The sequence below is a fragment of the Aedes albopictus genome, chromosome 2, assembly GCF_035046485.1.
Source record: "Aedes albopictus strain Foshan chromosome 2, AalbF5, whole genome shotgun sequence".
Taxonomy (NCBI): Eukaryota; Metazoa; Arthropoda; class Insecta; order Diptera; family Culicidae; genus Aedes; species Aedes albopictus.
This window is the reverse complement of record NC_085137.1, coordinates 226,059,740-226,078,158: the sequence shown is the minus strand read 5'-3', so window position 1 is coordinate 226,078,158 and position 18,419 is coordinate 226,059,740. Positions and strand designations below refer to the sequence as shown.

General features: G+C 39.8%; 1 protein-coding gene across 2 annotated transcripts in view; it reads right to left on the bottom strand.

The window, feature by feature from the left end:
• Nucleotides 1-18,419, bottom strand: part of LOC109432900 (sodium/potassium-transporting ATPase subunit beta-2) — a 100,819-nt gene that overhangs the window by 36,921 nt on the left and 45,479 nt on the right. For both annotated transcript variants that reach the window (XM_062851216.1, XM_062851215.1), the window contains exon 3: nt 7,658-7,798. In XM_062851216.1, the coding sequence (XP_062707200.1) occupies nt 7,658-7,798 (141 nt within the window). The remainder of the gene's footprint in view (nt 1-7,657; nt 7,799-18,419) is intronic.

Below are 18,419 nucleotides of genomic sequence, written 5' to 3'. Positions count from 1 at the left end.
TGGCGATTCGATACAGATCGAAACACGAATGAAGACGGTCACAGCCGAAGGTCATCGGGGATGGCTGACTTCACGCTTCGATAAGCTGGCGTTTGTGAAGCGATTGCTTATGGAAAGTTACACCGACGATCTATCCAGCGATGATCTAATCGGAACCCTAAGCCGTGCATGCGCCAAGGCGATCTTTACCCAGAAATGGATGCAACCGATGAGGGTAGAATGGAACGAAGTGAGGCCTACAGGGCGGCTAAACTGGCACTGAACAAAGTGATTAAGGCGTGTATGTGGGCGTGCTTGGAAAATCTCTGCCAGGCAGCGAACACGACCCCTTGGGGTGATGCCTATAGAGTAGTCGTGGTCAAAACGAAGGGTGCGTTAGCACCCCCAGAACGTTACCCCGGCCGAAGCGAAGCCACCCCGGAAGAAGAACGACGAGTTCATCGTAATAGCGAAGTCGCTTAGTTTGAACAAGGCTCCGGGTCCGGAATAGTCCGGATGGTATCCCGACAGTAAACAATCGCAAATCTGAACAACAGGCAGTGGTCACCATAGGTGGGTGCACGATCAACTTGGTCACTGCAGCAATTGGGGGTCATGATTGACGATAAGCTGAAATTCTGAAGCTACGTGAAATATGCCTGCAAAAGGGCAAGCATGACGATAATGGCATTATCAAAGATAATGTCAAACAGCTCGGAAATAGTCTCGAGTAAGCGTAAGCTGCTCGCGATAGTAGCGGTCTTTATACTACGGTAAGGCGCCGCCGTATAGTCGACTGCGTTCGCTGTATGATCAATCGAAACCTAAAGAGTGCCCAAAGGCTGATGTGCCTTAGGGTGGTCAGCGCATACCGCACGGTCTCAGGGGACGAGCTATGTGTGCTAGCGGGCATGATGCCCACAACGCTAGTGATGGCAGAGGACAAAGAGTACTGCGAGCGACGCAGCACAAGAGGCGCGAGACGGATTGCCAGAACATCGTCTATTTGAAGTGGCAGTGGGAATGGGATTCCTCCAGCAGAGGAGGATGGACACACAGGCTCATACCGAGCGTGTCTAAATGGACGAGCAGGCCCCATGGCGAGGTAAACTTTCACTTGACACAATTTCTGTAAGGCCATGGCTGCTTTCGGAGGTATCTACCCAGATTCGGCCATGCTGGCTACCCCGTATATCCGGGATGCGCAGACTGCGACGTGATCGCGGAGCATGTGCCCTTTGAATGCCCAAGCTTCGTGGAGCAAAGGTCGAGTATGCAGGTAGTGATATCACACCTTGAGTTGAGTTCACCCCACTTCCGATCCGGGAACATGAGTCCAACGGGTAGTCAATAGTACTAGCCAGGACCCAAGCTCCCAGGGAAGAGAAAACAACTTCAGCCGGTAGCTGGTGGAACACTCACCAATTGAGAGTAATCTTGTACGGTTCCCCCCTTCTCGAAGTCATTCCTAACGGGCGTACCGCGAAGGTAAGGAAGAGAGAGAATGAGTTTTTGGTGGGTTGATCACCCCCCTCCACCATCTACCCCGAGGAACCACCTCTTGGGTATCTGATCAGCAGTTTTTTTCATTCTAGGCAAAAAACATTGGAACCAAATTTTTGAAATTCATACAAGCTTCAGAGGCCCAATTCAGATGATGCATGGCGCATTTGCTCACTTGCAAATACAAAACACTATTATTATTTACAAACTACTTTTCTACTTATTTTGTACAAAATAAGGTGCGTTGGTTAACAGTTTCCAAAGATTTCTGTCCTTGAGTAGGGATGTAGACCGGCCATGATTTTCTAATGTTTTTCCGGCACCTGTTAGCTAGTGGCTTGTGTATTGATCACCAACAACGTTGTCACAACCGATCCTAAAATTCATTTTCTCGGCGACACTAGAACGAGAAGCAAAAAAGTCTCTGACATTTTCTTGAACTTTACATTAATAGTAGGAACTTAATCTTAACAAGGTCGCATCCAAAATACATGCGATATTGCTCCTGCTAATTTCGGAAGCAGTGTCCTTCACCTTATTCACTAAATGTTAGGCCACTGTTACAGTCAGTTTTTCAAATCGGGCTGTGGAACAGCGGCAACATTTACTTTACATACTTTGAAAATGGCTAAGACCCCAATAAATATGAAACTAACCGTACGTTGCATAAGTTCCCTACATCAATTACGTCAATACACGATGCTACGATGTATGAGCACAAGCTTCCTCTAATTTTGAGGCAGAAAATCTACGATCAGTTGTGTCTGCCGTAAGAATATTTTTGCCACCATAACTTCCTCTCCTTCTCCTACTTTTGATGGTCCACGCCACGCCACGCCACGCCACGCCACGCCATGTCAGACGCATCCCGAAAATAGATTTCTGTCCGGTTGAACTGCAAAACTGGGTGTGAAATTTGGTGAAATGTCGTGTGATGGTCTCGTCCACTACTGTATGGGACGACAACAACGGTTAAACGAATTCACACAATTTATGGACTCGATTTATGTGATAGTAGTTTGGGAAGTTAATTGAAATACAAAAGCTACAAGTCGTGAGTTTTCTTCTTTATCTTAAAGTTTCTGGAACAGAACTTGTTTTTTAGCTTGAAAGACCCCTCCCTCCGAAAAACAAAACATTGCAAAAAGGCCCATACAGGGCACTTATTCCCGTCATACCAGATGAAAAATAGCCAGTAATTAAAAATGTTCCAGCTTACCTTTGCCAATGACTCATTAGAAGGAAGCAAAGGAATGCAGATTGCCAATAACTAGCCCCTACAGCACTGAAAATCGAATATGTTGGGTAGCGAACTACTTGGGCAGCGGTTGGTATTTTGAGCACTCTTCGCTATAACGCAGTCAATTCCAAACCAATTAACTTGAAATTTTGTACACGACTAGATACTATACGTATCTCATCACGTTCCAAAAATTGTGTCAATTGGTTCAGAAGGTTGTGTTGTAGCAGAAAAGTGCCCAAAATAGGTCCCCTGCCGAGATGGTCTCACTTCCCTAATTACACAAAATTTCACGATTCAATTTCATTCTACTTACGAGTTGACATTTTTTCTCATTTGAGATATGCCGAAGGCAACCGCACCATAGCAGCAGCTAGCCGAACTGCTCTTCATCACCGTTCAATTTTCACTGTTCATCAGATTCACTTATTGAACTGAGATTCAATTCACACCCCGCAAATGCTATGTGGCACTTCAAAGTTAGATTTCACTGCTGCAGATTGCAGCAATAGCTGTTCAATCATTAAGATATTTTTTTTTTTCTATCGGTGAATTATAAACAAACAGTTGTCTTCGTCCCAGGAACGATGCAGACAATTGATTGATTTGTCTTTATTAGAGAGACTTTCAGCCCTTGGCTGGTTCGTCTCTTACGATGCAGACAAATGTAATGCAGACGAAACATCGTATTTCACAATCACAGAGAAAGATTTCTTCGTTGCACTATGATGTTGCATGTTGGGATCTGGAGGACAAAATTATTAACTGAAATATTTTGGTCATTATTCTGAAGTTACATCTTTGTATCGCAATTTAAAAGTTTTCTGCTCAGTACTTTGAATACACGATTTTATTTGGATTGCGAAAATGTTTTCCGATTTTTCGAATACACAACTATTTGCCGATGTCCGTATCCGGGTTCGTTTGAGCCATAGGTTTAGAAGAGGATCAATGTCAGCTGCTCTCAGTTAGGAAGAGCAACTGTCGTCAGTGCCGGGGCTGGGATGGAACCTATAACCATCTGCTTATGAAGCAAACGTGTGACCAATTGCGCCTCGGGCCCTGACAACATTAGGCGAGAGACGAACCAGCCAAGGGCTGAAAGTCTCTTTAATAAAGACAAATCAATCAATCAACATTAGGCGGGTTGCAAGAATAAACTCGATCATTTTTGGTCGGTGCTCAATACGTCGGGAACTAGATAGCCAAACCTTCGGAAATGTTACATGTCTTTGCATTATTCTGAAAGTGTTCAGTTTTGAATATACGCTTTCCACCGTGAATTATTTTAGTAGTATACCGGTGTGACAGGTCATGTGAACCACACTTGGTGCAATTTTATGTCACAGATAAACAGATGTTGGCGTTCTAATTTTTTTAAGATATTCATGCACGCAACAGAAACACGTATTTGATGAACAATAAATCTTATTCCTTGTTATATTTTCTTAGAAGAAACGGTCTTAATCCTACATTAGTTGGTTTTTATAGGAACACCTCGTTTTGAACACTTTTTGCCTCTCTCGTACACCTAAGTATATGTTCAATCAAAAAACGAATTTTCGATAGAAGGTTCGGAGGGTCAGGTCACATATACCAATCAACTCTGTTGGACGAATTGAGATGATGTCTATATGTGTGTATGTATGTATGTATGTCTGTGTGCAAAATTAGTTCACTCGCTTTTAAGGCACTTCCCATTGGCCGACTTTTCGGATTATAGCTCGAATCAAACCGGAATTTTATCGATCGAGGCGTTCCGAAGTTATGATTGTTTTAGTGATCAGGACCAGCAGCGGTAGAACTGGCCGTATATAAAACTGAAACTGCTGCGATTTGTGTAGCCTATAGCATGTTGACGAATTGTGTGCGGAAATCAACACTAGAGACCAGAAGTTCCACGATGTTGGCCCCAAAATTCAAGATGACAGTCTAATATTCAAAATGGCGGCAGTTTAATAGAGTTTTAGGCTCTAAAACCATGCAATATGGGTATTTATGGGGTGATAAAGAAATTATGTCACGCAAAAATCGGCCTTTTTCAACCCCCCTTCCCCCAATGGAACCTCAATATTTTTTGTAAGGGTCGTCACATATACCCCCTCTCTCCCTAAGGGCGTGACGTAATTTGTGTACGACCCCTATTGTATAGGAAAGAGATGTCCGGAGTCCAAAAATGATGATCAGACTATCCAGAATATCTGTCTAAAATCCAAGATGGCGGCTCCAAATTCAAGATGGCGGCTGTTTGATGGTGTTTTAGGCTCTAAGACCATGAATATACAATATACTAGATGGCGGTCTAAAATCCACGACTCCAAATTCAAGATGGTAGCTGTTGAATGCTGTTTCAGGCTATAAAATCATGCAATACGGATATGTACGGTAAGATGTCCGGAGTCCAAAAATGGTGACCCAAATATCCAAGATGGCGGCTCCAAATTCAGGATGGGGGCTGTTTAATGGTGTTTTAGGCTCCAAAACCATGCAACATGGGTATATTTGGTATGGGGAAGATGTCTGAGCTCCAAAAATGGTGACCAGAATATCCAAGATGGTGGCCTTAAACCCAATATGGCGGCTCCAAATTAAAGATGGCGACTGTTTAATGGTGTTTTAGGCTATAAGATCATGAATATACAATATACTAGATGGCGGTTTAAAATTCAAGACGGGGACTCAAAATTCAATATGGGGCTGTCCATAAACCACGTGGTCATTTTTTTGGGACTTTTCAAAGCCCCCCCCCCCCCCTGGGTCATTTGTCCATACATTTTTTTTTATTTGTCCATACAAAATGGCCATTGGCCGAAACCCCCCCCCCCCCTCATGACCACGTGGTTTATGGACAGCCCCTATGGTGGCTGTTTAAGGACATATATGAGCGAATCCAAATATGGTCGTCATAATGGCTAGCTGGCAAATACCAAAACCACAGATCTCGCCATCTAAGCAGCAAACCGATCTGAAAAAGCAATGAGTAGCCTTGCTCACTCGTGGTAAACATTGAGTAGCATTTTCGTTTTCGGGCATTTTGTGGATGACGAAATCGGTGCTCTCGAAAATGTGAGTCAAAAACGCACCTGGACGTGCTCTCTTTTCACCTCAATGCAGTTTTAGGTTCTAAAACCATGCAATACGGGTATATTTGGTGTGGGGAAAATGTCTGGACTCCAGAAATGGCGACCAGAATATCCAAGATGGCGGTCTAAAATCCAAGATGGCGGCTTCTAATTAATGATGGCGGCTATTTTATGGTGTTTTTAGCTCTAAAACCATGAATATATAAGATACAATATACAAAATGGCGGTCGAAAATCCAAGATGGCGGCACAAAATTCAAGATGACGACTGTTGAATGGAACTGTAGGCTCTTAAGCCATTCAATATGGGTACATTTGGTTTGGGTAAGATGCCCGGAGATCGAAAATATTGACCAGAATATCTAAGATGGCGTCTCATAATTTAAGATGGTGGCTTTTTAATGGAGCTTTAGGCTCTAAAATCATGGAACATGGGTATATTTGGTATGTGGGAAATGTCTGAAGCTAAAAAATGGCGTCCGGAATTTCCAAAATGGCGGCTGTTTAATGGAGTTTGAGGTTCTAGAATCTTTCAATATGGGTATATCTTGTATGGGAAAGAAGTCTGAAGTCCAAAATGGCAACCAGAGTATCCAAGATGGCGGATTTGAATCCAAAATGGCGGCTGAAAAATCAATATCACGGCTTTTTCAAGAATTTAAGGATCAAACATCAAAAGCTAGATAAACGATATAATTTGTGTTGTCATGAAACGGATTTTTGTTAAACACATGAATGTGCGATATTCATCAACATGTTACTTGAGTTTTGTCGATATGGGTTTCGATTCGAAGGCACGAGAAAGGCGCCATCACCACTAGGCGAATTAACTAGGGTTATATATATAACATCAAGATATTTGATGAAGACAACAAACTCGTATCTCTTATATTTTCGTACTAGAATGAAGGGCCCTTTTTCTATGAAAAATTATATTATCTTCAAAATAATGTCAAATGCTTTATTCTTCGATTTTTCAATTTTTCACCACTGAAAGATAAGAATAAGATCTTCTGAACAAGACTCAGATATTTGAAAACGGCTTGCGCCTTTCTGAGATATTTAATGCCAAAAATAAGCCATCTTCAAAGAAAACCATGAATACATTTTCAAATTGAGGATATAGAACTTTGCTGTCTTTGGAAAATGTTGCATATAAAATTCACTAAAACTGTTCGGAATTTTTTTAGCGAGAAATCTATGTATGAAAGGTTATTGAAAGAAAACTTTTTTTCGGGTGTCACCATATTTTTTTTAATCTCTGCAATTATAACAGATTGCACTGTGATTTTGTCCACAAATTTGTTTGGAATTAAGTTATTATCAACATATTAGAACATTTTTGCTCTATTCTATATGGAAACAATAAAAAGTTAACATTGTGATCTTGAGAACCCTTTGGACCACCCTAATTTCTTGCTCGAAGACAGCATGTTACTAAAATTGATAGTTTAGGTAATTTTTTTCCAGATAAATGCGGCCCTCAGACCATTGTACACTGTGGTTATCATTGAGCGATTATGCTTCGTGACGATGAGTTTATTTCGAATTGCAAATTTTCTAAGGGAACGTCTGTTTGTCTGTGCTCCCACCTTGGTGTTCTCTAAGAATACCCAGCACGTTGTTTTCTGTCGTTTGACCTACTGTCTAGGAGGAAAATATAACAGAACGGTCACGCCGAATGAGCGTTTTAGTGTTCAGTGTCACTGCGCTGACGTTGGCCATGGTGGTGTGCACGTATATATATATTTTTTTACAAAAATGACGCAATGTAATGTGGAACATACGGTTCCTTGAGTGCGGTGCATGGCAACCATCAATCTAAATTTTTGAAATTGTTTGAGTAGCTTACCTGGGTTGGTACCGATTAGTGACTGATCCAGCTGCCACTTCGGTGTCCTTGGGTCGAGGGTTTGGAAGAATACCCACATGCATACGGCAACCAGGGCGGCCAGCACGCAGTAGAAGATCATGTAGAAGGTACCGATTTTGGCTGGAAAAAGTAATCAAAGATATTGATGTTAGTAAGGCATAGAGATTAGAAAATAAAGTTTGTGGTTTGATGCGATAGAATGGCAACGGTAAATAATGCAAAATGTGGGTTTTCCCTTTAAAAATGTAAATCAAAAGAACGTGTTTAACCAAAAGAAGGGAATTCTTGAAAAATAGAAAAAGTGATCTCACGATTGGACCAAACAAATATCAAAAACAAACAGCAATAAAATAAAAATATTTCCTTCAAGTTTGACAAAGTTCAGAAAAAGTTCTAAACGAATTTTATTTCTAATGAAGAGTCCCAAACTAACTTCGGAACACCCAACAAAAGTTCAGCAAAACTCTGCGTTAGCCTAAGAAGCTTAAAAGCTGCCTAAGATGTTTTACGGACCATGATTCAAGTACAATGAACACTTTTCTGTAGTAATTTACTGTCTGATAAGACATTCTAGTGTACTAGCAATGTATAAGCTCTGATGGAATTATTTGTATTATTTGCTTTAGCTTCTTGATCGCACTTTTTACCAACCACGCTGTTCTAAAATGCTTTTGAACAGTGCAAATGACTCACATGTTCTGAAAGAGTTTAATAGCCAAGAATTTTTGTCTAGGCAAAAAAGCAACGCTAAATACTATACTATTTGAGAGATGCTCTTGACTTTCGCAAAAAAAAACCTCCAAACTTGAACAATCCCCATTATGCAACAACCATTCAACCACAGAACCGGTTCGATCGAGTTGACGCAAATCGGTTTCGATCCACGTGATTTTCGCGCACTGAATGCCGATTAGTATCGGTTTCGTATCACCCCACCGCCCATTAGGAGTCATTACCGGCGTCGTCGGTCGGCTACGATTAGGCAACTATCTAGATTACCTCCTCAGCACTCACTCGATGGATGCCACTACTATCTATCGGGGCACGGCCCAATTCCGAAACGTGTCGACAAGAACCATAATAACTACCGCCATGACCGAGTAGGACGACTCTCACTCGACTCGACCTCAAGTGGATATGGGGCTTTGCATTGCAATTTGATGCCATCATTATTTCCTCTGGGACGGAACCGACGACGCGACCGACCGACCCGCCGGCCGTAAGCAAAGTACTTGAAAAGGTACACCGGGTAATTGTCACGTTGTAGTTTGTGGTGGCAAATAATTACTACGACAATCAGCAGCCAAGTGGTGGCACATGACTTGGCCTGCGCTGAAGGTTTCCCCAGATGTGTCCAACGGAGCGTAAATATTGATTCTCGTCTTAGCAAAGTAAAGCTGGCTCCAATAAGCTCAAGAATGAAAAGTAATCAGTTTTAGAGAGGCGTGAAAAGTTGCTCAATAGATAAGGATGTTTACTTTGGGCATGTGTGTATGATCAAATCGAAGGATCAATTTGATTCTTCGATTGAAGATTATAGTGTAGAGGTTTCATAATCACACCCGATCTGACTTAAGGTGAAGATATGACGAAACCAAACTCCGCATTTTCAAGAGTACACATCTGATGAACTAAATGATGGTATATGGTGAAAAGTTGATCGATCGACTACCATCAGCTCGTAACCAGTTGGTGTTCGGAGTAATGTTTCGCCATATCTTTACCTTAATACATATTTAAATACGTTTCATCTAAGTAGAAGTTTTATGGAATAAGATAGCTGGACAAAGCGTGATTCATTCTCAACAAATAATCATAAGCGTAACTAGGCTATGACCAGGTCTAGGGGGGCCAAGGCCATGTCGATATAGATTTTTGTACTATAAAGATAATTATCGCATGAATCTGGTGATTTTTTTCCGAAATGGATTCTTCTGGAGGGGGCCAGGCCCCCTGACTATCCCTTTTTTACGCCAAAGCTAATAATTTGGGATTTCCATTGGAAATTCGCACAGTTCCTTGACGATTTTTTTTCCAAGATTAACTACAGAACTTCCTTGGAGAGTTCTTCCAATGTATGCATTGGAGTTTCTCCAGAAATTCCTGAGTGAAATCTTTCTGGAATCCCTTCGAAAATTTCTCCAAGAGTTCATCCGAAAATAAGTTCAAAACATCGCTCCATCTCACTGGTAATTGTTTTCAAAGTTGCAATGAAAGTTCTTTCAGAAGTACGTTTCCGTAGATTTTTTATATTTTTTTGGCCAATTTGGAAATAATTTTGGTATTTACTTTGCAAATTCCATTTGTCAATTCTTTGGGAATCCCATCGACAATTCCGGTGGAAACCAATTCGTTAATTTCATTGAACACGGCAGCTCTATTGGAAACAGTTTTGCAAATTTCTTCGTCAATTATTTGACAAAAAAATCCATCAAAAATTGTTTCAACAATCTGCACTGGGAATTTAATCGGCAAATGATTTTGAAATTCAAATAATCAATTTCTTTGTAAATTCCTTCAGTGGTCGTTCATATATGACGCCATGAAGGACGCCATATTCCAACGCTTATATTTACGGCGTAAAAGTTTTAGTACTACCAACTCTTACTAAACGATCAGATTTTTCGATCATTTAGTATGAGTAGGTGGTACTAACGCTGTCACGCCGCATATATGAGAGTTAGGATATGGCGCCCTTGGTGATAATTGTAGGAAAAACACTTATCTACAAGTTTGCCGAACATCTCATTTCAATATTATGCTTCTGAACTAAGTTATGGATAAATGAGTCAAATGATTGCCAGGAGATCGAAAACATCCTTGGTCATATGGACATTGCTTCTGCGATTTGCATTGTTTAGCCTCTGAGACTTATTTGCGTCATTCCTTTGAAAATTTTTTGGTAATTTCTTCGGCAATTAGAAAGTGTCGTTTTCCAAACTACCTCCGAGAATTGAATTTCTTGTGCAGTCTCTCTGAAAATAATCTGAAAAAGTCCTCGCAGATATTCATTCTGGAGTTTTTTTGGGCATTTCTTCAAGAGTTCCTCTGGAAATTTCAAGAATAACTTCGGGAGCTTCTCCGAGAATTCTTCTAAGATTTCGTTCATAAATTTCAAGGAGTTTTTCGAAATATTAATTCCTGCAAGTGGTCTTTTGAAAGTTACAGTAAATTTACGGAAATCAATCGGGGGTAACAACGAAAACTTATGTTTTTTTTTTTGAATGCTTTGTTTTTGTTGTCATTTGGTGTTATCTAAAACTATCCATCTGTCGAACTCAACGTTAGCCTCAAAGCTTTCCCTATCAATCCTAATTATATGGCTAAGTTTCCGGCAAAATATCTAATGTTGAAGAAAACGTCGAAAATTTCCAAAGTTACCCTATGAAGTAATCCCTTCGAGAAATTTCAAAGAAATGTTTCGGGAATTGATATGTCACATGATGATTTAGCATTTTTGTGATGTTTTCAACTTACTTTTGTAAATTATCAATTTCTTATTTCTTCTGAAATATAGGATTATTTTTGAAACTCTTTTGATAATTTCTACGGCAGTTATATTTTTATTGATTTTCTAAGATTTCGGTTTTCGGGATACTGGTCAGGCATTGTCTTCAGATTGATTTTTCTACAAGGTAGGGTATCGCGCCACTTGGGCGGTGGCTTCTACATTCGTCTGTTTTCCACTATAACTCAGTCAATTTTGAATAAATTGACTTGAAATGTTGTACACGGGTAAATACTATACCTATCTCACCACATTCCAAAAGTTGTGTCGATTGGTTCAGATTTGACTGAGTTATAGTGGAAAACAGACGAATATAGAAGCCCGCGCCCAAGTGGCGCGATTCCCTATTTGGATATTTCTGCAAAATCTCGTTATTTCTTGTTCAAGAAGTTTTTGGTTTTCATTCATTCTTGCAAATAGTAAATTCGAGAAGGAGTACTAGGTGAAAATTCTGGAGAGATTTCAAATAGAGCTGATGCGGGAATCGACTTGGATTTTACAGCTACGTTAGTCTAAAAAAAGAAATCAAAACGAGTTGATATCTAACCCGACGTTTCAACACATTGGATGGTGTCTTCTTCAGGAACGGCAGGCTAGATATAATTTTGTTTTGATTCCTTTTGACTGTGTAGTAATAAAATCAGTATTCTATATATCATGCTCTTTTTATTCGTTAATTAAAACTTTATTGCTTGTTCCTCACATCGGAAAAATAATTGAAGGCGTTCTTTAAAGCATTACCAGATAAAAAAAATCCGTGGAACTCCCGGAATAATCCGTGCAGGAACTCGTGGAGATATTTTTGATTGAAATGAAACAAAAATCGGAAAGAAAAAACCCAAATTAATCCACCTAGTGGTGATAATGCCTTTCTCGTCGTATATGTTCTCACGACCTTTCCGTCGACGTAAGTTAAAGTGTTCCTGAATCCTGATATTTTTTAAGAAAAGTAAGCATTTTATCAAAGCCATCATTTAAATGACTTAAAACCTATTGGTGGTACATAGTCCGACGTTATGTTCAACGTATAAGCAGAGCTGAATAATATCAGAATTCTCAGTTGACTGCTTGACCACCTTCACTAGGACTGGATGCCGATCATTATCAAGACATTTCGGCAATTTTTTTTCTGCGCACTTTAGCCTATATTTTATTATCATTATTTCAGATTCATGTAAAATTTGACAAAAAAAAAGTGCAAGCAATCGAAATTTCCCCTATTAAAGCCCATTCAAATTTCTACCGTGTTACAGAGCGCGAGGACTCAACCAGTTGCATCAAAATTGTTCGCAGTAATTTTAGACGCAGAAGGAGATTGGTGCTATAAAATTTAAATTTTTCCATACAACGTTGATCCATCCCACTGTAAAATGACGCCTCAGGAATCTAAAATGATGTAATTTGACAAGATCGCTTAAATTTTTATCAAGATTTTGTTCTTTTACACATATTAATCGCTTGCATCGATTTTGTTCACCTGCGTTATTTCAGCAATGGATCCAACCCTGATTCTGCAACACTGCCGGTAATCTTAAGTGTGGTCAGAGACTATTTTCTTGCTGCCTGTGTAACTGGTTAACGAACATTTTTGATGATTTGATGTTTCGCATGCATGGGTTTGGTTTTGTTTTTTAATTGGTCACTTCCGACGGGACACCTGGAACCGGTTCCGGAACACAACCGGTTTAGATACGGTATGAAACTGTTTTCTTGCTTACCGTTCATCTGGTTATCGAAAAACCCCGCTCTTCCATGTGTCACATTCATGGGCTTGGTTCACTTTTTTAATTGACCACTTCCAGTGGGACAGCTGGAACCGGTTCCGGAACACAACCGGTTCAGATATAGTCTGAAACTATTTTCCTGCTTACCGTTCATCTGGTTATCGAAAAAGCCGCTCTTTGATGTGTCGCATGCCTGGGTTTGGTTCACTTTTTTAATTGGCGACTTCCGGCAGGACATCCGGAACCGGTTCCGGAATACTACTGGTTCAAACATGATCTGAAACTATTTTCCTGCTTACCGTTCATCTGGTTATCGGAAAAGCCGCTGTTTGATGCTTCGCATGCCTGGGTTTGGTTCACTTTTTTAATTGACTAATTCCGGCAGGACATCCGGAACCGGTTCCGGAACACTACCGGTTCCAGCTAGGTTTGAAACTATGTTTCTGCTTACCGTTCATCTGGTTATCGAAAACGCCGCTCTTTGATGTGTCACATGCCTGGGTTTGGATCACTTTTTTAATTGGCCACTTCCGGCAGGACATCCGGAACCGGTTCCGGAATACTACCGGTTCAAACATGGTCTGAAACTATTTTTCTGCTTACCGTTCATTTGGTTATCGGAAAAGCCGCTGTTTGATGTGTCACATGCCTGGGTTTGGTTCACTTTTTTAATTGCCCAATTCCGGCAGGACATCCGGAACCGGTTCCGGAACACTACCGGTTCAAACTAGGTTTGAAACTATTTTCCTGCTTACCGTTCATCTGGTTATCGAAAAAGCCGCTCTTTGATGTGTCGCATGCCTGGGTTTGGTTCACATTTTTAATTGGTCACTTCCGACAGGACATCCGGAACCGGTTCCAGAACACAATCGGATCAAACATGGTCTGAAACTATTTTCCTGCTTACCGTTCATCTGGTTATCGAAAAAGCCGCTCTTTGATGTGTCGCATGCCTGGGTTTGGTACACATTTTTAATTGGCCACTTCCGGCAGAACATCCGGAACCGGTTCCGGAATACTACCGGTTCAAACATGGTCTGAAACTATTTTCCTGCTTACCATTCAACTGGTTATCGAAAAATCCGCTATTTGACGTGTCCCATGCATGGGTTATGTTCACTTTCTTATTTGGCCACTTCCGGCGGGACATCCGGAACCGGTTCCGGAACACTACCGGTTCAGATATAGTCAGAGACTATTTTCCTTCATCCCGTTCATCAGATAATCGAAAATGCCGTGGTTTGATGGGTCGCATGCATGGGTTTGTTGCATTTTCATATCTGGCCCCTTCCTGAGGTACCCGTCCGGAACACCTAAATGGCCATAACTCCGGAACGGCTGGACCGATCTGAACCATTTTCAATAGGAAACAATGGGACAATGTACCCCGTCGAATGAACCATCGGTCGTTGAAATCGGTTCATATTTACTATCTAAAAATGAGGTGACCTTTTTGTACACACACACACATACACACGCACACACATACATACACACACACATACATACACACAGACATCATCTCAACTCGTCGAGCTGAGTCGATTGGTATATAACACTTGACCCCTCCGGGGGCTCTATCAAATTTTCGTTTTTGGAGTGAACATATAGCCTTTCGGTACACCTTGGTGTACGAGAAAGGCAAAAACATCCAAAGGAACTCCCACAGGATTTTCCCCAAGAATTCTCAGTGACATTTTCGGTAGAATTTCTCGGAAAACTTCGGGAAGAATTCTTTAAGGACTACTCTCACAGCAACTTAAAAAAACAGGAGGAACTTTCCAGAAAAACAAATTGGGAGAAATTCCCAAATGCAATTCTTGGTGAAATTTCCAGTAGATATTCCGGAAGAACTTCCAGAAGAATTCTCGGAGAAACTTCTGAGAGATTTTTTCTGATAACTTTCAGAAAAGTTTCCAGAGGATAATGTGCAAGAGTTTCTGGAGAAACGCTGGCAGAAGAATTTTCTGAAAAAAAATCTCGAAGAATTTCTAAATAATTTTCTGTGAGAGCTCCCGCACAATATTTTAAAATATTTTTGGGGGTCTTTTGAAGAATTTATGGAGGAACTGCCGATAGAATTCCTGCAGTAGGATTCAGATGATTTTATGAAGGTACTTCCGGAACAATTTCTGGAGGAACTTGAGAAGATTTTTTGCAAAAACGTTTGGATCTTCTGGAAGAATCTTAAAAGGAACTTCTGCAAGAGCTCACGGAGAAATTTCTGCATGTATTTGCAGAAGAACATCCGAAAAAAAAATCCCGGAGATTGCTCAGGAAAACCCTTGCAGCAGCTTCTCGAAGATTTCCTTCAGAACACCTGTAAAAAAATACATAGTAGAAATTTAGACAGCGCTCTTGGAATAACTTTCGAGCAAATTTCTGGAGGTAGTTCTAGACAAATTTACGGAAGAGTTTTCAAAGAAACATTCGAATGTTTTTTTTTTGAAATTAGAAGAATCCTCACATGAACATCTGGAAGAAAGAACTCCTAGAGAAATTTCAGTGGAAATCATAGAGGAAATTCTGATGAAATTTCCGGAGGAAGCATTGGTGGAACTCCTACAGGAACTTCAAGAGTAATTGTCAGTGAAGCCCTAAGAAAAGTTTCCGGAATTTTCGGAGGCATTTCCAGAGGAACTCCTGGAGTAACTACTGAAGAGACCCCGACCCCTGAATGGATTCTCGGAGGAATTCCTGGAGGAATTTACTTTACTATTACTTTAGAGCTTTTAGTAGAACTTGTTACTTCAGACTCTAGTTTAATTTAAAAACACTTCACTAATACTTTATTTTTGCAAAAGAAAATAAAAAATGAATAACTCTTTTAAAGAAAAACTAGAAAGGACGAGCAAGTTCCTTTTAATTCTACTACTGTGCTTATCTTCGGACAGATAGGCCTATTTCGTCTGTGACTTACAGACTTCTTCAGTGTCAAGTGCTCGACTGAAGAAAACCTCGCATTCGTTGTGGTATTTATACTAGGAGTGTATGTGTAGGTACGTGTGTGGGTAAAAGTGTAGGTATAAAAATGTAGGTACAAAACTGTAGGTACAGATTTGTAAAAAGGGGGTGTATCTACCTGTTAGAAAACAGGGTGTCAATAAGATACCTAAAGCTAGGAGAATTCCTACCGATTTGGTAGGTAGTCAATTGGTGTTTGTTGTGTTATTTTTTCCTGCCGATTTGGTAGGTAGTCAATTTGTGTTTTGTGTATTGTGTATTGTTTTGTGTGTGTTAGGTAAAAATCTAAACAGCCACGTGTACCCATTGCCCTGATCCTTGTTAAGTAGTTTTTTATTGTTTTGTTTGTAAATTTCTAAACTTTCTGCAACATCAAGTTTCCATGGGTTTGTAATGTGTCGTAAGAGTTTAATATTTGAAGTATTCAAAAAATGTCCTTCATTGAAAATATGTTCAGCAACTTTAGATTTAAAATGATGAATGAGTCCCTTGTCTGTGTCTTTGTGTGCTTTTGATACTTCCGTTATGTGATCTTTGAATCGTGTGTTGAGTGTACGTTTTGTTTGTCCTATGTATATTTTGTCACAGTGATTACATGTTACTTTGTAAACACCAGATTTTTTAAGTTGTCCAACGGGTCTTTCGTAGATCCTAAGAGAGTTTGAAGTTGGTTAGCTTTGCTTGTGAAAACTAATTCAAAACCAAACTTTCTGAGAATTGGTCGGAGTTTTTTGGTGTCATTGTTGTAGTCCACAATTATCCGTTTAAGTGTAGGTTCTGTCCGTGTCAGTGTAGTCAAAGAACGTCTGTATTGTTGTTGTGTCTTTTTGTTGATGATCTGTTGTATTGTTTGTTTTGTGTAACCGTTCAACTGTGCTGTTTCGAAAATGTAATTAAGTTCTTTCGTTTTTCCTGTTTCACTAAGTGGAAGTGTCTGCATTCGGTGTATCATGTGATTGAAGGATGCAATTTTGTGTTGATGTGAGTGATTTGATGAATTTGGAATAGTGCGTTGAGTGTGTGTCGGTTTTCTGTAAATTTCGAAGGAAAGTGTTGATTCTTGTTTTACGATGAGTATGTCCAAAAATGGTAGTTGGTTGTTCTGTTCAATTTCACAAGTGAATTCGATGTTTTTGTGTGCATTATTGATATTGTTCAAGATTTCAGGTAAAAGATGTTTCTTAACAATGCTAAACACGTCGTCAACGTATCTCCACCAGACTTCAGGAAGCTGTTTGTTGTTTTCTAAGCGTTTTTCCAAATTTGCCATAAAAATTTCACTTAAAAATGGAGAAAGTGGATTGCCCATGGGGGCACCATTAAGTTGTTTGTAGGTTTCATTTCTGAACGAAAAATAATTTTCTTCCATACAAAGTTTGGTTAATTTGATGTATGTACGAACTTTCTTAATCCAATCTGAATCTGAATCTTCATATTGGTTCAGAAGCCAATCTTCTAGTAGGTTAATGGCCTCTTTAACTGGAATGCTTGGAAAAAGTGATTTAACGTCGAATGAAACTAAAATTTCATCGTCGTTAACGGATAAATTCTGTACTAGTTCTGTGAATTGTTCGGAATTCTTGACAGATCTACTGTGAAATTTTTTAGGCATGTTTTGGAATTCTTGTACTAAATATTTGGCAATTTTGTGTGTAGGTGCCAAAGTCAGAGCCGAATAAGTTCATCGAGTTGAAGAAGACCATCGCAGGATTACACAAGGATATCGCGTTTCTCAAGAAGTGTATAAGGTACAGGCTTACTCCCGTAAGTCACAAGGTAAAAGTTAAAACAGCCACAAACCCCAACATAGTAAAGACACTTGAACAAACACTCATCAAAGAAAGCATCAAAAAACTACACAGCAAGATCAACATGAAAACTTTGGAATGTTATTCTCTCCATTTAAAGTTAGCGAAAGATTATCCTGAATCTTTCCCTAATTTTCTAACAAAAGTAAAAGTTGCAGAATTTTGTGAATCAGAAAGAAAAAGGAAATTACTAGATAAAAAACTTAAAGCATTAAAGATGCAAAATCCGAAGTTTGCATGTTCTTCTACACAACCACAAAACACAACACAAGAACTAACTGGGTTAGTGGTCAATCGCTCTTCCGAACAGTTTACGGAAGAACAGTTGACCCTTCTCAACAAAGGTCTTAACTACGCAGTATACTCTAAACCAGATTCAACACAAACCATAATCGACATTGAAACAGCTATCAACACGAACAATTTACAGACACCACAGATTCAAGAAATCAGAACACAAACAGCTAACACTATTCAAAACACACAACAAAACAAATTGAACAAAGAACACCTGAAAGAACAACGAATAATCAAAGAACTTAACCAAAAACCAGTTTTCTATCTGAAAGCTGACAAAGGAAACAAAACAGTAATCATGAACAAAGAGGACTATGATGAAATAATGAATAACAAGATTCAAAATGGACCTTACCGAAAACAACGTACTGATCCTCTTCCAGGATTAGTAAGACGTGTTGACAAAACTCTCAAAGAGTCGACACCAGTTTTAGGAAGCG